We start from the raw sequence: 23,024 nt of genomic DNA, 5'->3' as shown, positions 1-23,024 counted from the left end.
CATAATCAAAATACACAGAGGCAATTCCACATACCTCCTACTATTTGCATGTAGAATTGACAGAAATGCAAAGGAGAGAGATTAAGTTGAAGCCTGTAAAAGAAGAGGAGGCAAACCCCTCAAGTTTAGACAGACCTGGGAGAACAAGTAGCAATTAGCTACAGGTTTGTGAGAATCTTCATGTGCAAGAAAAAGGGCTCCCTCAAATAAACGGTCTTAAAGCCCAGTTCTTCATTATAGCATTTTTTCGTAGTTTCAGTGCTCTGTCCTGGTTTGTTACACCCAGGGCAGTTTCCATTCTCACCTGTCACACCAAAGCTCAGCCCACACCTTTCCAGGAGACTCTGGAGAGTCAGCTTGGCGTCCCCTCCAGTTGCTCCCCAGCTTGTCCATTAACACACACAGAGCATCTTCAGACACAGACACAGCCCAGCACCAACCGCATCCTGTGAACCTTCAGCCCTGAAAGCTGCTCTGCTTCAGTTGTGATAAAGAGTGACAGCGATGGCTAGAGCTTCATGATCAAATTAGCACTTTGTGACATGGCTGAATATGATTTATTTTAAAAGAAAAGCAGAATAAGAAAAAGCAGACTAAAAGGAAATTCTTGCTTCCAGGATTCTGTTTAATTGTTTTTGTTCAAGTTACTTGAGGCAGACAGAGGATAAACAAAATGAACAGCCTACACTTGAAAGCAAAAGAAGATGTGTTAGTAGGCCAGTTCTTTAATGAAATGTAAGGTTCAAATGTATTTAATTTGTCTTCTGTGAAGAAAAAAATCTTAACCACTGAAATACTGGGTTTTTTTTTTCCTCTTCAGGTAAATTACAGAAAATTTAAAAGGACTGTGTTTGTAAAACACAACCTATATGCTGAATTCTCCTAGGGGTTTTAGGTTAGAGCTTTAAGCACTGTGGCACATAACTATTCCATGCTTCACTTGAATCTCTTTTCTTAAAAATAAAAAATAAATCTTGATCAACAGCTTTCCTTGAGAAATCCGAAATTTCTCAGTCAGAACAGGCCAGAGATGAGGAAGTAAAATCTTTCTCCTAGCAAAATAGTAAGATACAAGAATGCAAATGGCAAACATTCTCAGACTCTTATGCAATGCTACTTTAATAATACATATCATTTTCATCTTCAGCCATCTGAAATATTTACATGTGGGACCCAAAGACAAAATATGCAATTATTTCTTCTTACTATTCCATTTGTGAAGATAACCTGTCAAATCAGTTATACAACCTGTAATACTTGTCCACTGAGTGCCATTTGAGCTTCCAAAACCAGCTTCACTGTTTAGTCTTCTCAGCAACTCTCTGGTACAGATCAAAAGCAGTAACACTGCTTATTCTGTCCTCAAGGGTTTAACAAAACCAGACAGTTCTCTAATTTCTTAAGGTTCTTCAACAATTACAGGATTTCTTCAAACACCACAGGAATAATGTATTACAAACATGCACAGAACCTTTGTAAATCAGGACATTAAATGATGTATTTCTAACATTAGACAAAGTCCTAGACCAGCTTGAGATAATTTACAAGTTAAGTGACTGTCTTTCCCTCACCCACCCCTCCCACACCAAAATGAGCATATAGCTATAGGGTGGGCCCTTTCCTCAACACAAATTTAGACTGGAGCAACACACTTATTTGAATTGTTTGCAAAATTCCAGTACTATAAAACAGACTGTTTTATAAAACCCGCTATTCATCGTTCTATATCTCTTACTTTTACCAGTTGTAATAGCTCTGTGTTTCATCTGTGCGTATAAATTGTTGGTTTTTTTTTTTAATTCCAAAAGCTTTACCAAAACACTCTCAGCCATTTTCTCACAAGGGAATCCAAGTCCCCAGTGCTTTTATTCCGAAGCTAGCAAACCACTGTGTATAGTTTTGAAAGTTGAGCAAAATGGCACAACATCCTGATAAGAAAAGACAGCTACTAAGGTGCTAAATAAATACATAAAATTAAAATACCCATCCCCCACATGTAGTATCCACTTTAATGTTAGATGAGATTTCCAATCAACTGATGCACACAAGCATGCACGTTTAGTATGTGTGCACATAAATATCACAATAAGATCTTCAACCAGCATCTTCTGTATTCTTTTGTAAGACCATCTCAGGCCATCAAAAATATTCAAGAATCTCTTAAGCAAGGCACAAAACATACCTCATTGATTTCTAAATTCACTGTGTTTTGAGCACCGATCAATTTAACAGCATGCATTTGCATTTTTATTGCTGGCAAACATCTTCCTTCCATGACAGTCAACCCTGTTTTGTTTTACTAGCCTTTCTGATCTAAGATGAAGAAATTGCTTGTCTAGGGAGAACAGAATTCTAAAAGGGCACAGAGACACCATTTTAACAGTTAAGAGAGACAGCCATTCATAGAGGCTGGGTTAATATCAAGCACATTTCCTTGCGGCAAAAGAAAATGAATGACTACAGGTCCAGAAAAAGGAGCATGTAATTTACTGGGTTTGATTTTGTGCCTCCTTTGTCTTTGTGGGTTTGTAACAGAGAGAACAGCAAATATGGTGCAAATGCTTCATAATAAAGTATCCAGTATCCAAAAGTCCGCAGGCACACATGAGTGTCAGTGAGACTCTATCAAGAGCTTTTCACTCCCTTTTCCAGGTGAAGGCTGCGTGTTCACACCGAGACCCAGCCCACCAGGCCCAAGTGCACTCAGCAGCTTTCAGTCAATGCCAGATTCACAACGCAGCTTCTCATTTACAGTAATAATAAAGAAGGGCTCAAAAGAAACTTCTGCTGCAGAAAATCCATCTGCAATACACTTCTCTGTAAAAAAAAAATATATACATATCTATGCGGGGAGACAGTATCTTAAGACAACATCAAGAATAAAAAAAACCCAGAGTTTCACTGAAGATAAACTCACACAAAACCAAACCTCACAGCTTGCCTACTCAATATTATGATGAGAAAAAAACCCCAAATGATTGCTTTACAGAACATTCATATTGTTTAAAGTGCACATACTGAGATTTGGCAGTAGTTAGCTACCTACTTTTTGAGAAAAAAAACCAAAAGCAAAACGAACAAAATACCCACACAAACAAAAAGAAACACAAACAAGAATCTAAGTCCCAATTTCACAAAATAACTCCACTGTTAGCAGTTATCAGCCATCTCCATGGCACCTACTAGACTCCTTTACCAGACTCCCAATTACCTGCATTCATCCTGCAGTTCACGTAATCACTTATTTGTATTTAAAATTCATAACTTCAAGCAGATAAATCAAGGTATCTGCAGTATAGCAACACCTGAGCTTTTAGCACAGTAACAACACATAATTTAATACACTTTTCCAGCTATTTTATTTAAACCACATTCAATGGTTTGGCTCAAAAGTTCTTTGGATGCTTATTTCTGTGGTTCACAGCAAATATTCACTGGAGCCAAGCAATTTTAGGAGACATACTAATCATGCTGCTGTGAATGCATTTGTATCCTTGAAGAAGAGAGAGGCAGCTGCAGGATAAACTCTGGCTTCCATTCTCTGCTAACACAATTTCTCCTTTTCTGCCTTTATCAGTGACACTTGTCACTGGAAGACTGTGACCCAGTCTCCTCAGTTCAACATGTTTAATTACATCATTCACATGTAAAAAAAAAAAAGGGGTAAACTGTACACAGAACACCAATGAAAAATCTGAAAAACTAACACAGCTTTTATAGTCCCTTCCAGTGTAAATCATGTATAGCTTTAAAGAGCTATAATGACTTAAACCACAAGGGATGTTTAAAAGCATAGGATACGAAAGTCTTCAGGCGAATATTTACTTACAAGAACATCATTAGATTTTAGTCAGAAAAGGCTAGAAGAAGGGCGAGAGTTATGAGAGTGATCCTAAAAGGCAAAATATATTAGTAAAGCGTGTACAAGCCGTTTCTCAAAGAAAGAAGCCATTGAATTCCTACTAGCATCCTGGCTTTCAGCTCACTTTTCATTAATTGTCGTTCTTTTTTTGTGTTAATCTTTTGCCAGCATGGACAGAAAAATATAAATTCTCTTCATAAATTCTTCCTTGTGGTTTATAATACGGGCAAATTTACTTCAACAATTTTATTTGCAAACTACTTTCTGATTTTCTGCAAAAGAATTAGCCAACCTGGGTGTGACAGAGTGCACTGCTGCCAGTACCTGATCTGTCCCAGTGCCTTTAATAACAGTACTGCGTAATGTCGTGCCAACACCACCCTTGCTCTAAGCACTGAAGAACAGGTTTTCCTATATAAACATACAGCTCCATCTGGGAGAGTTTCTCAATGTACGTTTTGAACACTCCAAATAAACGGAAACATACGAAGTCACAACGTGTTTGTCTAATACAGCAAAATATTTATTCAATACTTCACAGCCAAACTACATTCTCTTCTCTATAGACCACATAACCAAGACAGTGGTGATGTTTTGTAGTTTCATCTCTGTTCTTGCTGCCTGTACTATCAGCTCCTGCCAAGTTACGTGAGTATCTTTAGCATGAACGACTGACTTACAAACTTCTAAACTGTTATCATTTTGCAATGACTGCTGTAAGGAACCAGACATACCTAACGTCAAAACACTAATTTTATCTTATTTTCCTACAAGTCCCATTCATTATCTTAATGACCACAGCAAAGCTTTCTCTGAACTAAGAGGTCCTTTTTTCGGTGTGGTAACTCCAGTCTGCTGCCCAGAAGGCAAAGTGCTTTGCAGCCAGTGCGCACTGAGCCGTGCTTAATGAGTAAAATGATAAGCTCCCTGATTAACACTTGGTCGAGCCCGGGGGGCAGCGGCTGTGCCGCCCGAGCGGCGGTGCGGGGGACGAGAGACGGCACCGCGGGCTGCGCGCCGAGAGCTCCCGCAGGTGACCGGCGCGCCGCCCGGCGTTCTCAGGCACCTGGTAAACCCACCGCAGCACTGCAAACAGCCTTAATCCTCTGCCTCCTAAGGCTCTCTCCCGGTATTAGTGCCACACTGAGGAACAGCTGTCGGGTTTATACACTTCCTTAAAGGTTTACGGGGAGTTTCCCAGGCTTTAGAGGCAAAAGGGATTCGTGCCTCGGGTGCGAAGCGGTAAGCAGGTTAGCTCTGCCCCTCCTCGGCTCTTCCTCCGCCCGCCGCCGCCGGCGCAGCGGGCACCGCCCGGGCTCCCCCCGCCCGGGACACCTGTAGCGTGCACCGGGTGGGGCCCGCTGTCACCGGCCACCCGCAGCCCGGCCGGGGAACGCGGCTCAGCCCCGCGCCGCCCCAGGCCAGCGGGGGGAGCCCGGGCGCGCAGGCAGGACAGCACAAAGCGCCTCCGCCCGCGGCTTTGTTCGCGGCGGGGCCGCGCGCCGAGCCCCCTGCCGCAGCCGCGCTCCGCCGCCCGGCCCGGCCCCGGTGACAGTCCGCCCCCGGCCTCCCCGCGCCCCCTTCAGCCTCCCTGCCGCCTCCTACCTTGGCTTTCCCAGCCTCCAGCTTCTTCAGCCGCTCCTCGTCCTCCATGGCGTCTGTGCGGGAGAGCAGAGCTTTACCGGCGGCGGGAGGCGGAGCCCACCCCGCCCCCTGCCTCAGCCGGGGCGCACACGCTTCTGTCCTGCCCTGTCCCGTCCCGCCTCACAGCGACGACAGCTGCCGTGGCGGGGCCACCGGCGCCGCCATCTTCATCTCCACGTAAACACGCGGCCGGGGAAAGTGACGTTTGGCCCCCTGCTCCTCCTCCTGTCGCCGGCCCCTCCTCCCCACCGACCCCCGGCCGCGCCGAGCGCCTCTGACCGGCGGCGAACCCCGCCCGGCGGCGAGTCCCTGCGGAGTCGCCCGCGGAACCGCGGGTTTGCAGCCCCACGCTGAGCGGGGCGCAGGCACCAGGGACAGCCGGCGGCGGGCACGGCCGCAGCCGCCGCGGGGGAGGCCGGCGGGCACACCCCCCTCCACACCCCTCCGCAGCCAGCGGGGCGGGAGGGTTCTCTTCCCACAAAAGAACTGCAGCGGCAAGACGCCGTGATTTGCTGTTGCTTTGATACCAGAGCCTGAACAGACAGTACCTGAGCTTTGCAGGACTGCTGCTTTCTGCTGTCTCTCAAATCCACCCTCTCTGGCTACAATGCTGATTTTGACAGTTTTTGATTTTCTAAGTGTTTTCTCGCTCCTACGCGGGGATCACTAAATCGCAAGCTTCCTATAGCATGGATACTATAGCTTGGAAATACATGAACAACCTTTTTGAGTGTGTATCGCCCACTATGTAAGGGTGACAACAAAGGATGTGTAGACCCCTGTTTAAATGACACAATACGCGCCCATCATGCTGTAGCAGTTCAAATAAGTGTGCTAAAATCACAACGGGGAATATGGCACGTGGCAATTAAATGCTAATACAATTTCTATACTTCAGCATTCGAGACAAAGCATTATTCTGGAATTGCTTAATATTGTCTACTAAATGTGTGCCTTGCAAGTCTAATAGCAAATTTGCCTTACATGTTCACGATGTGCTTTTTCTTTCAGTTACCCCTGAAATCGGTTCTGTTTGTGGTGGTGCAATGGATGGCAAAGGCTTACACATTCCTGGCAAGCCTCTTTGCACTGGTGTGTAACAGCTGCGTGTGAACAAGCAGATTCCTTGTACTGCATTTGGAACCATTCTGCTTTATTACATACAAAATCTAAAATATTTCTGAACTAACTTAGGTCTCAGCGTTGCTGATCTTTTAAACATAATTCTTTAGCATACATTCTTTCCTCTCTTGAATTTTCCAGTGAAGACCAGCCATACCCAAAGAGAAAAAATGCCAAAAGAAAACACTATTTGTGCAGTATTACTGACCAGGACGAAGACAAAAAAATCTCCTAGCAGCAGATTTCCATACCCATATTGCTGCCAAAACCAAACTAAACCTACAGTCTGAAATTTTTAAGGATTTTTCGCCCCTTCTAGAGATACTACATTTCATAGCAAAGTCTGAAATCATCTACTGATCAGTGCATGTATTGTGCATTCCTGTACTTACAAAACCATGTCCCCAAAAGGAAATGAACACCATTTATGTCAAAAGAAGAAAACACCATCTATGGTAGAAATTACAAATGCCTACATTATACTTTGTTTGAAGCAAGCATGTGTTTCAGTTAAAATTCTCAGACTTTGAATGAAAAACATGTTATAGAGAAAAACAGCAAATGAAAATAAAATTAAGAAAATATTAAAGAGAAAATACTTTTATAGAAATACTAATTTGAGTTCATTCCTTTAAAATGTGTTCTCAAGTTAGTGAGAGACTGTACAAATTGAAGTTTTTCCCAACAATTACAAAGGCCTGGAGGCCCCTGAGGGAAAACTTAAGTCATCTTTTCTGTGCCAATGACATTCCTCTGGGCTGAGGGAGGCCGCTGTCACAGAATTAGCTGTTAGGTGTCTGTAAAATTTCACACATGCATGACATTATGATAGTAATTTGGTAATCAATAAATATCCCATTTAGAAGACTACAAACATCGCAAATTGCTTCATTAAATGAGTCCCTGAGTTAACACTAAGAACTGATGGGCCTAATTTTCCTCTCACTTAAAGACTTATATCCATGTAATTCTAACGGATTTTAGTTAAACACCTAATCCATGACAATGAAGTAATGCAAACCAGATTGACAAACTATAATAGAGTACTATGGAAATTACCACTGGATAAAATATCCCAGGGAATAATATTTCCGTATTCTCTCAACATTAGAAGAAGAATAGAACATCCACTCCTAGGAAAAAAAAAAAAAATCCATACAGTATGATTTCCCACTTCAGCTATTTAAATTCCTATTTTATCATTTATGCAAGGTGAGCTGACTGGAATTCACAACTTGGTTAGCTAGTTAAACTTTCAGTTACAGAAAGGCATTAATCTTGTTTGCTTAATTCTCAGAACTGACCAATAATGTTTACTTCCTAAGGATGTAAGATAGCACCCAACCTTCAGGCTAATAACTACTACAAAAATTGTTTAACTTTCTAGCACTCATCAAATTCACATAGGTTAAACATGTGTAAACTGCCTTCAGCAGCAGCATTCATTAAGTGAACCAGATTAACAAGGTAAAAAAATAGATCAGGCATTCTCCAAAATAGGGATGACTGCTGTTTTGCTCCAGGCTTATTGTTATATACAAATGTATTGATTATTGGAAATTTTATTTAAAACTACACAGAACCAGCTTTGCGTATCAGACCTAATTTTCAGTGGTGTTTGTCTGTAAACAAGGACAAAGGCCTCTTCATCTATAGCAGTTTTTCTAGCAGCAAACCTCTACCTTCTTCCTACCCTTTCTGGTTCCTTCATTCAGTGTTCAGTGAAGATATGCCTGGTGACTCCTATTGTGGTATCTGAGTGCACTGCAAAGCCAAAAGATGAAGCCTAAAGACTACGTGTGATAAAGTCACAAAGTTCTAGTTAGGAAATTCAAATTCTATCATAGTCCACTGAGGCAAGAATCCGAGGGCTGTCAGATCATAACATGCTGCTGGTAAATCATATATGCAAACATGATGGAAAAATTACAAAATGTCACAGGCATAAACTGTGTTTTCAAGTGTCATAAGTATGAACAATACCACTTAATAATGGGACAATCCAGTTCTAATTTATTTCCTTTGAGAAAAAATACATATTGGAATGGAAGGCTCCTACATCAACCATGTAAGATTCCCTGAGCGAGCTTGTAAAAACAAATGTGATTTGACTTATGTCTTCCTACCACTATACACAATAGCCATGCTACTTCATGTTTCTTGAGAGCTACAAAGGCTTTTAATTGTAAGTATCTGTATTTGGTCAACGTAATGTGGTAAAGGATTAGTCCTCCAGCTAATGGATATGCAGCCTCTGATACATATGTCCAGTCGTACTACTGGGACACTAGATCTGCTGTACAAAACCCACCTGATGGGATTACACAATTATAGTGAACATCAAACAGATCAAGTGTGAACTATAAGAGACGCCTCCATCTGAAAGGTGACCATGCAGAACGTTTGGTCTCATCAGGACATGCACCTGCTCTCACTGAACCTAGTGCTGATTGTACTGATAGTAAGGCAGGGCCTCAGCATGTACCTGTCACAGTGCTTGTGAACCACCTCAGCGTCACAAAGAATATGAGGTTGGCTTAATGACTAGCTTTCCTTTGCCTTTGCCACAGTCTGCTGTGCCAACTCTGTCCCCACCACCTGCCCTGCAGCTGCGCAAAGTGTCACTTTGTGCTGTGGTTTCCCAGAGCGCCGCTCTGCTGGCACGGTTGCAGCAGGCAGGTGGTTTAGGTAAAATGTGTAAAGTTCGTAATTTTAGAGACCCCTTGTAGGTACTGCTGAGTGAGGATTACAAAATCATATTCATTTGCTGCTAACAAGTGCAAGTCAACTCAAATTTCAAGTAGAACTTGGCCTATTGTATTTAGATAGTCTGACTACATGTTATAAAAACATTTTAAAAGACCTCAGCCACTTTCACCTCAGGGATTTTTGAGGTATGAAACTTACGTTAGGACTGCCTTGAACAGCCTCTTAGAAACAGACAAATATTATTTCCTTCAAAGCAGGGCACAACAAATAAAATTACTGAATAAATAGTGAGGCTTGGTGGTTAACAGGTAGGGGAGTTAGAGATGTATGGAAAACATCTTCTGACTTAAAGTTTGGTCTTTGTTGTTGTTTTGTTCATTTGTTTGGTTTTTGTTTGTTTTGTTTTTTCCTTTTGAGAATCACTGGAGAAGCATGGTTGTATGAAAACTTATTAAATGGGCCGACTGATGAATATATATAGAATCAAGGTCCCATGTAACAGCTAAAATGTCTATCCTCTTGTATGTATTTTTTAATGAAAAAAATTACCAAAGCCTATGAAACAACAGGACCAGTGTCCAGTATTTGTCACTCCTGAATTGAACTAAGTTTATTGAGGTATGTTATAACAGGTGACAGAAGAAATCAGACACTAAAACCTTCCACACACACATGTGTGTCCAGGCATCACTTAATACATTAAAAATGTGTGCTTGCTAACATGCTTCAGTCACATACAGTCAAGTCTAACACACAAATGTGTTTTTCTTGTTTCCAAAACTAAACATTTTTCTTTTGCTGAAAAGACAGTAAAATAACTCATACAAATGTTGTAAAGCACAGACCTCTTGTGATATTACAGTAACACATACCTCCTGGAGATGTGTGTCTTTGTTTTCTGAATCCCGGAGTTGTACAGCTTATAGTTTGACAAACTGTAAGCTCCACATACTTTTTTTAGGCATATTTGGGTCTGTTACTTATCACTTAATTAAGACAAATACTGTGGTATTTGATTGCTGTTTTGATGTAAATACTGTAGCTAGGAAGATGCAAGACTTTAGCTAAGTAGTTTTGTGAGATGAATAATTTATTCTGCAGGCATAATATATCAAGGTAGGTAATTTAAGTAAGCTTGCAGTTGATACAACTAATTAATTAAGTGACACAGAAGCATCAAATTGACATTTGATACTTGAGGTATGAACAAAAGATTAATTTCTACCACAAAGCAGTTATTTATATCAGATATATGTAGAGCTATTATAGTATGCATTTCTTTATAACCAATCACAACTGTCCAAGTTTACATAATGGTTCAGAATATAATTCTCCTGTGCCTATTGCATATGTAGGTATAAAAGATAGTTATTTTCCTACTGTTCTGGTACTTCATATGGTCGAGCATTATTAATGAAACTCCATCTAGAATGCGGAAGAATATACAAATTTAACAGAATAGCCACATTTCAGCATAAGAATTTATCAGTGTGAATACATTTCTTTTCAAATTTTTCCAAACTATTCACCTGACAGGTCAGCATTCCCTGTTGTTTTTTTTAGAAATTTAGAATTTCCAATGGTGTCTGAGATGAAGTGCTCTGGGCAACAGAACTGGCAGCACAATTATAAAATCTAGATAAGCTATAGCTTCCTAAAATTCTACCTATTTTAATATATTCATATTTGGGTGCTAAAATAGAGAAGGCTTCTGTTATTTGTATTTTAACAAGTCTCAAAATATATTAAAAATACAATTACTTTCATAATGATAATTACTCCTAAATTGTTGTATCACACTGGGACCCATGCCATTTTTTAACATTTTTTATGGGGTAAAAAGAACTGCCATGCCGGGTAATCCCATAAGAAGTAGTAAGTACAATGAATTTCCTGAGGATTAGCTTCAATACTTATGGCAAAATCTTCTGCCACCTCAAGTAAATGGTGTTGCGGACACAGCAGACCAGGGAGAAGTGAGTAGGACTTCCAAAGACAGTGTACCCCAGTAACACCGTGGCAAAAGGATTTCACAGAATCATAGAATGTCCTGAGTTGGAAGGGATCCATAGGGATCATTGAGTCCAACTTCTGTCCCTGCATATGACAACCCCACAGTTCACACCATGTGTCTGAGTGTGTTGTCCAGTCTCTTCTTGAACACTGTCAGGTTTGGAGCTGTGGCACCTCCCTGGGGAGCCTGTTCCAGTGCTCCACCACCCTCTGGGTGAAGAACCTTTTCCTAATGTCGAACCTAAACCTTCCCTGGCACATCTTCCTAACATTCCCTCGGGTTCTGTCATTTGTCTCCAGAAAGGAGAGATCAGTGCCTCTCCCTCCTCTTCCCCTTGTGAGGAAGCTGTAAACCTCGATGAGGTCTCCTCTTAGTCTCCATTTCTCCAGGCTGAACACACCAAGTGAGTGTAGATGCTCCTCGATCCGAACTGCCAAGAAAAGATGCTGGTGCACTGCAAACACGGACAGAACTTCCTGCTTCACCCTCACAGACGCTGTGCGTCAGAGCCTGGTTGAACAACACAGCTGTAACTGTGGTGACTTTACAGCAGATCTGATTGTTTACCTGTTGAAAGAGATTTATATATATACATATATATATATATTCTTATTTGCACTTTTGAGAAGGCAGGGCTGGCTACTGCCTGGCCAAGGCACCAAGTGCTGGCTGGCCTGTGCTCCTGGCTGGCACTTCCTTGGTGCAACTGCAGCTTTTCTTGTCACCAAACTTGAACATGTTCTTTAAACAAATTGTTTTATACTTGCTGCAATAAACCTCGTGGTTTAAATACCACATAAGTTAAGCACGGGGGGCTGCAGAAGGCTTCACAGGGGATCTTGGGGGACATGGCTTTTCTGGGAAATAGCTGGGATAAAAATTCAGGGATATTTTTATCTTACGCTGCCATCTCCTGGCAAATGGCTTAATTACAAATAAAATTATGAGTAAAAGGGCTCTGCAAGGCGGCAGCACTGGGAACACAGCCGGTCTCGAGTAATGGCGGGGTCTGCCTGTCGCCCTCTCCACTGTCACCCAGGGTGGCAACCATGGGGAGGGCAGATGTCCCCAAACGGCTTGTAGCTCCAGCAGCCCCATTATATTTTTAATTTAGAGGCTGTAAAGAGCAAGGTGAAAACCCAGCCCCGTGATTTCTGGTCAGTGTATATGGCTTGTAGTTGGTGAGGTGAAATTTGGTCCTTGATGGGCTTTGACCCAGGCTCACGTAAAGGTGTGGCAAAGTGATTACAAATGGGGGCCATCCTCTGTGCTGGCACAAGATAAAAGGAGAAACTAGAAAATTCTTTATTGTTGCCTCTGTAACAAGGATGGCAGGGAGCCCAAGTGCCTTCCTGCTGCCTGCCTACAGCCACAGCACATCGGGGAGGTATTACAAATAGTTGTATCCATCAGTCTTTATAGTATGGAAGTGTAATAACATTAGTTGATGTTATGCACTGTGATGTAATGAGGCAGTGGAATTTTATAGGACACTTCAGTATTGTTCATGCTTAAGTAAAACTAAAGGGCAGTCCAGTCCTGAAATAATGACTTTGCTTCTTGGAAGCTTAGAGGTGTCCATGAAGGATAAAGGATAGCAACCAAGGATAGGGCAACCAAGATAAGGCCAGTATCCTAGCCCCTCTGATATGTTTTTGAAACCCTCCCAGCATTGTCTGGCATTGTAGATAAGTAATATAGCAAGAATGACTGCAGACACATCTGGATCAACAGACAAACAGCAAGAATGCTGCAAAAAATATAGTTGCTTTGCAAAGTTTTACTATGATTAGAAATCAGTACTGTGGGTATTAGTGATTAGTCAAATTGTGTTGTACCTGAATGTTTAAAGGTATAGGAACGTGCAAACCCACATTTGGGGTGCCCCAATTTGTCTGAGATAGCTCATGTGTATGAATAAATATTTACCCTTGTAATTCAATACTTTGTGTCCTAGCTTCTCTCATCAGTTGATGTGGGCCAGATGCAAATGTTTGTTACAATGGTGAAGAGAACTGTGACCTGGCTGCTGTGTCCATCTGTCTGAGCAGCACTGGAAATGGCTGCACTGTGATCATCCAGGGCCAATCTGTATAATTTTTCCCTGTATTTGGCACATAGCTCACTGTAAGTAAAGTAAAGCACTCAGAAGACAACTGTCATGGGAAAAGGTAGAGCCTGGAAAGCTTGCTTTATGGTAGGAGAAAGGTATATCTAGTCATTTGGGACACTGCTTCTTTCACTGGTCTCAGTGAAAGGACTTTGAGTGCTTTTCCACTCATCCACTCCTTAAGTAAAATGATGGTTGGAGGCTGCAATAATTTTGTGGAAGGAAGGAAGGAAGGAAGGAGGAAGGAAGGAAGGAAGGAAGGAAGGAAGGAAGGAAGGAAGGAAGGAAGGAAGGAAGGAAGGAAGGAAGGAAGGGAGGAAGGAGGGAGGGAGGGAGGGCAGGAGGAGAGGGAGGAGGGAAGGAAGGAAGGAAGGAAGGAAGGAAGGAAGGAAGGAGAAGGAAGGAAGGAAGGAAGGAAGGAAGGAAGGAAGGAAGGAAGGAAGGAAGGAAGGAAGGAAGATATTTATCTGGGTTGCCATGAACAGGGATTGTACCTCTGATGCACAGACAGAAAAAAGGGTTCCTGATGTAGAGAACTAAGCAATATTGGTAACTAGTAAACTTGTGTGCAGGACTTTAGGGGTGAAGGGAGAGGACAAAACAGTGCCAGAACTTGAATTATATTTGCTTAAGAAGTAGCCTCAATCATATTGATCCATGATATTGCATGACCTTGTGTTCTTCGTTGTATGTTTCGTGAAATGTCAACATTTAAGGTCTGCTATGGTCCCCACAGACTCTTCAGTTCATAGAATCATAGGACGTTTAAGGTTGGAAGAGACTTTAAAGATCATGATACCTTCCACTAGACCAGACTGCTCAAAGCCCCATCCAACCTGGTCTCAAACACTTCCTGGGATGGGGCATCCACAGCTTCTTCTGGGCAGCCTGTTCCAGTGCTTCACAGCCCTAATGATGAAGCATCATAGAATGTCCTGAGGCGATGTGCCTGGAAGAGAGGGATCCACAAGGATCATCGAGTCCAACTTCTGTGCCTGCATAGGACAACCCCACAGTTCACACCATGTGTCTGAGGGTGTTGTCCAGTCTCTTCTTGAACACTGTCAGGCTTGGGGCCGTGACACCTCCCTGGGGAGCCTGTTCCAGTGCTCCACCACCCTCTGGGTGAAGACATTGTGTGGAGATGGAAATAATATGTGGTAATCTGTGTTCGTGCAACATTGCCTGTTTAGGTTTGTAAATGCTGACACGGGAGCGCTGGGGAACTTCACTGGACCATGCTGAGAGCTTACAAACATGAACAGACCAGATATTGAACGCATTGTTGATTAAAAAATTTTGGTGACTTTCAGCAGTGATCTATGTAATGTGCTCTGGATGTTGTGAATTAATTGTTTTTATCTTTAGTAGTGGATAGAATAAGATTGATGCATATGTGAGTCTGTTACCTGAAGAAAATTAACAGGTTGTTTCCGTGCACTTGAAGGGCTATCACTGGGCTGTTAAAGCTTTTGAATTTGAATTCACTTACCTATCTTAACAATGTGAAGATTTAGGGTAATGAGCATTATTTATAGCTGTTCAAATCGAACCTGACAGGGACTGGGGAGTGAATCAATTTACCCTGAAGTGAACACCTACTGTCTAGTCACCTGGATTGGACCCTAATTTTCATCTCCATTAGCTATAATCATAGATAGATAGCTATACGTAGATTGCTGTACTGTGGTGGGCTGATCTTGAGCTAGTCCTTCCTAAATTATTGATATGACACTTGTGGAAAAAAGTGGTCTCTCAGTGTCTCTGTTGGTGTTACTTACTGCAGTGCCTGTTTTGCTGCTCAGAATCTGCATGTTTGCTATTAATTATTTAAACAAACAAATAAAAGATCAGATTTAAAATAGTGGGGTTTTTCAAACAAAAAATAAATCACTTTTTAAACCACAGGAACGTGCCAGCATTTTATCCTGAGACGTCTGAATCCCATTCTATTCTGAAACCTGTTTTGTCGCTTTTGAGACTTTTATCTTCTGAAGCTTACCTTGTGAGCATATTCAGCAGCTAGGTTTTGCAGAGTTTTTAAGAAAAGCATGAAAAATCCCAGTTTCAGTGAATAGGACAAAGGTTTCATTCACTTCAGCAGGCTGCTTGCGTCACTGGCTGAGAGAGTGTGCTGAGATTTAGGACTTTGAACCTGTTTTTTGGCACTAGGAGAGTGACGTCGTTTCCTGAGTTGTGTGGCCGTGCTGGAAAATTCAGAAAACTGCAATTTTTAAACAACCAACTTTATTTAAAAGACCAAGAAATGACACATTATGCTGAAACTCAAATAGTAAATTCTACATTAAAAAATACTTCAAACCAGTGAAGAGGAACTCTGCAAAGGTGTGCTTCATACAGCTCAGGAAATTTTAAACTTATTGCCATAACAACATTTTGTAAAATAGTTAATCTTTACAAAATAAAACATATAATTTCTTCGTAACCATGAAACAAAAATGTAAACTAGAATCAGGTGTTGTAATATCCCATTATTACAGACAAAAACTTCTTTGGAATGAGATTGCTGTGGAAAAACAGCTAGGTAACTCCTGAACCCTTATTTATAAAGTATATATAGGACATAGCTGGGGAGTGTTGGAGGGAATACATTTATGGGAAATTCGTGATCGCGTTTCAGTTGCCATGATTTATACTGGTTCTCAGTACTGTCTGTGTGAAGCTAAGTATTCTGAGGCTCTAAGTTCATCCAGAACAGAGAAAGTTTAGCACAAGATTCAATTCATATTAGCTATTCCTTCTTCAAGAGCTGGCAATTCTATTTTACATTTCTTATAAATGATGCTCTGAAACTTTAATGTAACAATTTGGCTCCATGACAAGATCAAACATCCACATATTGTACTTTTGAGTTTGAAGTACAAATTAACTTGTTAACAGTTTGAATTACTACTAACTTGTAGGATCATTTTTAGGCATTGGTTTTAAATAATTGCTTGCATTTTCTTATTTTGGTCAGAGTTTTTTTCTCTTTTTAATCTGTAGCCAATGTACAAAAAAAAGCCTCAGTATACACGTGTTTTCCATTCAACTTGGTTGTGTTGTATGTTTTTAATTTTTCGTCACCTCCAGATGAAGAACCATGCAAGAAGAACACAATGAGGGTATATACAGCTTCTGATCTGCATGGCAATCATCTGAGAAATGTGAAGAACACATCCCTCCCCTCACATGAATGATTTCTAGCTATTAGACTTTCAGTGGGGACTATATTCAGACTGATGCCTTCTCTGGCTTCAGAAAGAAGAGAATAGGGTAGTGGTGGTACAGAACCACATGAAGAGCAAGCTGATATGCATTAGAGTCAGACAAGAGCCATTGGGTGTTCTCAGGAGACTGATAACAAGCAGGCTCTGAAGCAATTCCTGAAGACCAAAGGAGCTAGCAACCCACTCATTACCATTATCATTTAACCTTAACCATGGGTCATTCTATGAATTTATTGAAAAACATTGGGAAAAATATTATCACGAGTGATATAAAAACTAAAAATATTCTTGAAAGTTTCCTGGAATCCTTTCTTAATTCTGGTAGTAACAACAATGTGGAGAAAAAAGATTATTGGTTTTTGCTTCTTTGGGTTGTTACCTAAAAATCTTTGTGACAAGTTGAACAGAGCACCACAAATATTTTCAAGCAGAGTAGAACTGGTAGATGATATAACTTCTTTGTGACGTCACCTGTGCACAGTGAAAACCAAATGGCTTTTTAAAGAAGACCATTTCTAGAAATGTCTTATTCCTTCTATGGAGCAGAAAGTGACAGCTAGAATTGAATGTCTCTAGATATTTTTCAGAGAACTGAGAACTGTTGCCTCTTCTCCTTGGCTGTGTGGCTGATATTTTAAACATATCTAATGAGCACATTGAAGGAAATCTTAGAGGTAGCAAGGAGAAACAGTCTTCTCTTGATTGTGTTGAAACTTATTCTTGACTATTTGCACATGGTTTTTCTTTCATTCAGAATCTTCAATGACAAAATATCTCATCTCATGTAGTCCGAAATCTACATTAGACATGAAACAGATTTATATTCTGTGTACAAGTGCATTAAGCAAAGTGGAAAAGCTTGATTATAACTGAAATTTACAGAAATGGCAACCTTGCTCTAATTAAAGGAGACTTGAAGCTAGAGTGAAAACATTATGCATTGATTAAACAGACACAGCTATTACTTTCAAATAAAGAACCTTTTGTGTGAGAATTCCTTTACCAGATCTTGTGTTTTTTTTTGTTTTTTTTTTTTTTTAAGGAGGTTTTTCTATACTACTTTGAAAAAGTTTTGAATTCTTTTTTTCCCTTAAATAAACAGCTGTAAGCAAATGTTCTGACATTAGTACTGGAATTCTCTGCAGTGGCCATAAGAATGTTCTGATGTTTGACCTGCCAAATGTGAAGGCAGCAGACCTTTAGAGAAGTACTGGTGTGCTTCTGCGAGGATCGGAATGGAATCAGTGATGGCACAGACCGGTTGTAACAAATGACTGAAAGAGGCATAAGGAAAGTTGGTCTGTTGCCCCAGTGTCTTGTGGGCAGTTTCATTAAGTGTTACAGAAGTCTTTGTGGGAGATAAGACTAGATTGTTAAATACTGTAAGAAGGTCCCTGTCACAAACAAAAAAGTATCGTGATGCCTCCAAGTATGGAAAAGGGTAATTTTGTTTTTCAGATGCATTTTTTTCCTGCAGTTAAATTACAAGATCTTCAAATATATACATATCTGCACTTATCTGCTGCTCACACAACTAGTCCTTTTGCTTAGTCTTCATAAAAGTAGGTTTCTATTGCTTTGTTTCCTCTTCCTTTTCAAGCTACAATGTGTGGTCTAAAAGCACCTATCTTTGGTCAGAAATCTGGGCAAAATCTAATCCAATAATTTATGTGTATGCAGGTTTGTCAATTTACTTTTGTTAATGAATATTTAGTCTTTATGGATGTAATTTTAATTTCTGGTTAACAAGAAAGGCATTGTTCTTTGTTAGGTTTCTTCCACAGTTGTGTTTTTCTTAGTGTTTCCTCTTGTTGGAATGCCTGTTGGAGAGAGGGTGCCAGGAAGACTTGATCCTGACTCCTGTAAAGGAAAAACATTGAGGCTGTATTTGTCTTCTAGCAAGAACTTTAGCTTCATTTTTGTCTTAACTTTTGTTCAAAGAAGAAGAAGGTTGTCTTCTCTTTACAGTAGGAAATCCGAGTATAAAAATAGGATTTTTTTTTTTTTGTCAAGCTGTTACTATTGAAAGAGACAGGTGAGATAAGAGAAAATGGATCCAGATCCCTCAGGAATGAGTAGAATTATTTTAAAATCTGAGGTAGTCTATATGTGCAGTTGGTGCATAATTAAGTTACGAAGGCTGTCCAGTAAAGACTGGTTTTATTTCTCTAAGTGTTATTTTCCAGTAACTAAAAAGGTGGAGATCCTAGAGACCTGCAGTGATTGTGTGAAGACTTTTTGTCTATTTCAACATTTATTTTTATTGCAGTGCCATTTTTTCTTTATGGTGAATACATGAAAGTTACCAAGAAAGGTTAGCATAAGCTGTACTTTTAAGACAGTGTAAAATAGTAAGAGCAATATCTCTAATGACTACTGTAGATCAACGCTCGAAAACAGATACTCCAAAATGTCAAGCTTCATATGTATTCCTTGGCTCTGAGAGAAATTGCGGTAAATGTTGCTTTTAGAGAGAGTTTCTCTGACTGCCAATGGAAGAACTATAACACATTTATAGGGAGTAAAAGTTGGAATGAAACATGGCAGAGTAAACCAGCAATTACTTCCTTCTTGCTAAGGGGAGAGAATTAATTTAATAAATCATTAGGACAATAATTGGGGATATGTTTGAAATATGGCTTTGTTATTAGAAGTTATAATTTAATTAAATGATAAATTAGAAATAATGACAAATTTGTATATAATTCACCCCAACCCCAAATTTCCATTAGGGAATATGTATTTTCTTCCTGTTTAAGTAATAAAGAGGATAAACTAAAAAATCATAACTTTTTTTTTATTACTGTGTATGTGAAAGGACGGATTTTATGAAGGCAAAATACAGCAATAGTAGCTCTTAAATGGAAAAAGACTGCTACTGGAAAGGGTAAAGCTCACTGTATTTAAAAGTTAGAAGTAGATCATATATCCTGCCCCATTTTGTCATATGAATGCTGCCACCCTGGTAATATGACTGTGTTTTGAGACTGTCTGTGAATGAGGTTGAGACATCGATAAAATGGAGGGTTCATTGTAAGACCACAGAGACATTCAGGGGGCTGGAGCACCTGACAAATGAGGAGACACTAAGGGAACTGCATTTGTTTAACCTGGAGAAAGAAAGGCAGAATGGTGGGGAACCCAACTAATAGCAGTCTTCTACTCCCTGAACAGGCGTCCCAGGAAGATGAAGCCACACGCTTCCTCTCAGGCAAACAGAGAAAGAACAGAAGCCACTAAGAGAATTTCTCATTAGATATGAAGAATGCGAATAGGTGATCACTGGAACAGACAGCCCAGTCTGTGGTATTGTCACGTTTGCAGATTTCCAGTGTCTGACAAGGCAGGGCCCCAATTCAACTGTGAAATCAGTGTGCTGTGAGCAAGAGATTGAATCACATGGTCTCTAAAGATCCGTACCAAACAAAATTACTCTTTGATTGTAGTGTCTTTTAATTGAACTTTGTAAGATATAGAAAGATGCGTGTCTTGTCAGTGTGACCATTAATGTCAGCTTAATAGGGAATATAGACCATTTTGCAATTGTATGTGAAATCAACATAAGGAGCATTGGTTGTTTTGTCATTGTGCAGTCTATAAAAAGATACTTTCTGGATAAAGTAGGTTTCTTAAAGTATTTTCAGAAAAGAAGAATTATGTTTTCAGTGTTTTCATTCCTGATTCTTAGCTTTCCATGCAAAACTGATAATCTTGCTAGTAAAGCTTTTTATTTCTTCTTTCTACTAAAGTTTTCTTAGTTTCTATCAGAGGTAGTAAACAGTGGGTGCTAGCTCCCAGATGGTTTATCTTCTTCTATGATATTTTGTCATAGAACTTTCTCATTGGAAAAAAGCTACACCCCTTGAAGAATAAAAATTACTCTGAAAAGCAAATATATTTTCTTACTCTCCTTTATACCCTATGTGATCGTAGAAAGCAGAGATATAAACTCTCCAATATTACTAGGATGACAGCTGGTTTAAGGACTGGAACAAAGAATGCCAGTATGTTACTGGCACACCTGAGGAAAAAATTCTGTGATATGGGAGAACGTGGTGACAGAGTAGGAATTGTATAGTTAAAGAAGCCATGACACAACTCGTGAGAAGGATCTATATAGGCATAGACTATTAAGCCCATTTTGTCTCAGAATTGTGGAGAAGGATTAAAAAAAGCAACAAAAACCCTCTTCTTTTATTGCCAAACACTCCGACCATATTACAGCCAGGAAGGCCCAAACCAGCCAGGCAGAACTGATAAGAGGCAGTGTTTCTTTTCTACTGAGAATAACTTTCAGGAGGGAAATAGTTTTCTATCATGGTTTTTGAAGCAAAGGAATTTGAAGAAAACATCTGGACTCTGAGGTAATTCAGACTAAAAGCCTACACATGATGGGAAAGTCCTATGTTTCATCTATGCATTATATAATTTTTAAATAATTCCTTTCTTATAGAAAACAGCTTGAAAATGGGCTGGGTATAGCACTGATTTTGTCTGGAGTTGTGAAGGAAGTTCATCAGCCAAATTTTTGTCAGCTCCATGTACTATCTGACAGAAGTATTTCTTACTGTGAAAGATAAGTAACCAAATACTCTCTAGGGAGAACTGTGGCATAACCGGCTCGCAAGACAGAAATTCTACTAGACTGTAAGAGTTGCCAAACTACTCGATATGTTCTAGACCTTTACTAGCAGAGATTAGCAGACCTGTTCGAAGGTCCTTCTATATAAAATCTCTATAGGACTTGTTAATAAAAATAGAGTTCTTCCCAGCCTGTTGTGTCAAAAGCTAAAAAGTACAGGAGATGGGGTTTTTTGCATCTGTGTTTGACTGAATACTGATGAGGGGGTTCTGTGAACATTCTTATTTATCTTCATGTTCTGTGTGCATATATGCTATTCTAAATGAAGAAAAACAATTGTTAGTTATTGGTAAAAGATGGTGTTGCAGAAAAGTTATCTCCAGGTCTTAGAGAACAGATAAGATAAAGAAAATATCTGAGTGACACAGAATACAAGTTGCCTAGTGGATGGGGTTTTCAAGAATTACATACAGAATATGAATATGTTGAAATATGAAAAACTACATAGTTTCTGGAGAAAGACCTAACATACAAGGTACCCATTTGGTTTAGATCAGCTGTTGTGTCTTTCACTGAAAAAGCTTTTGGAGCTGGAATTGAAAGAAAGATAAGAGTTGGCACAAAGCTCCCGAAGTTGTAATTGCATTAGAATTTGTACTCTGTATGAACTTCTAGAAGTTTCCTTACAAAGCAAGTTCTTTAAACAAATATGAGAATCATGGTCTTTCCTCTGTGGTAGAATATAAAAATTAAAAACATGATGAGAAATTTAGACATAAGGGTGACCTCAGTATCCTACCAGAGTTTTATGTGTTTTGTGGGAGGCTGTTGAAGACAGAAATACTTGTTATAGTTTGGTTGCTTCCGTTAATTAGGTGTCCTAGCTTTCGGTATACTTAAGACATTGACCTAGGCTCATCTTGTGACTTATTCCTATTTGTAGATGTTTCGGTACTTACTACGCTTCTTACATTCCTGATGCTCTGGGAGCCCAACAACAGAGGTGATTAAAAAGTTGATCTACCTTATGACAATGTCAGTGCAGAGTGGGAGGTCATGTCTGAGCTGATCACAAATAGGTACTATACAATTGTTTTAAAGCAACAGAGACTGCCAGTAGACAGCACGTTCTTTATAGTAAGTGATTTTCTTAATGGATGGTGCCATTAGGCATCATGCTAGATGCTAGAGGCACTGTCCACAGGTGAATACGATTAGTAAAACTATGCAACACCAGAGAAACCTGTTAATTGAAAGTCTGCTCTTTAGGAGCATGGAGACAAAGTACTGAACAGGCCCTATTATAGCCAGCGCTGTACTGACATTTTCAGACTGGCTGAAACAAGGAAGTTTCGTGAGGGATAGAGGGAAATATCCTATCAAACAGGGAAGTTTGATGAGCAGAATAATCCAGTCCCTGTTTCTGTTCAGGCCTTCAGTGTTGTATTCATATGCAGGAAGGGTGAGCTGTAGAAATACAAATCCCCTCTGCTACCAGAACATCCTGGACACAGATTTAACTATTCAGAAAGACCAATTTACTGTAGAGAAAGGCATGAGTGGTGCTTAAATTCTTCCCTCAGAAGGGAAAATATATTTTCATTTAATTTTTCTTCCCTGTCCCCACATTAGAAAAAGTAATAATAAGATAAATAAAAAACAGTATGGTAGATTGTCAGGAAACAACACATCTCCATTTCACCAAATAGTATTTGCTGAGCACATAGGCATTGCTGTAAGGTGTTGAGAGT

The 23,024-nt window shown here is 40.1% G+C and overlaps 1 protein-coding gene across 4 annotated transcripts in view; it reads right to left on the bottom strand.

Annotated features, from left to right (window-relative positions):
- AKAP9 (A-kinase anchoring protein 9) overlaps positions 1 to 5,685 on the bottom strand; it is a 114,963-nt gene extending 109,278 nt beyond the window's left edge. For 2 of the 4 annotated variants that reach the window (XM_065051030.1, XM_065051031.1), the window contains exon 1: positions 5,468 to 5,683. In XM_065051030.1, the coding sequence (XP_064907102.1) occupies positions 5,468 to 5,515 (48 nt within the window). In that variant the 5' untranslated portion in view covers positions 5,516 to 5,683. Of the gene's footprint in view, positions 1 to 5,467 lie in introns of all 4 variants that reach the window. The other 2 variants (XM_065051033.1, XM_065051032.1) reach the window with 2 other exon arrangements.
- Positions 5,686 to 23,024: the final 17,339 nt, after the last annotated feature.

This window comes from Columba livia, chromosome 2 (assembly GCF_036013475.1).
Source record: "Columba livia isolate bColLiv1 breed racing homer chromosome 2, bColLiv1.pat.W.v2, whole genome shotgun sequence".
Classification (NCBI taxonomy): domain Eukaryota; kingdom Metazoa; phylum Chordata; class Aves; order Columbiformes; family Columbidae; genus Columba; species Columba livia.
The sequence above is the reverse complement of the archived record's forward strand: the minus strand, read 5'-3'. Positions and strand labels throughout refer to the sequence as shown.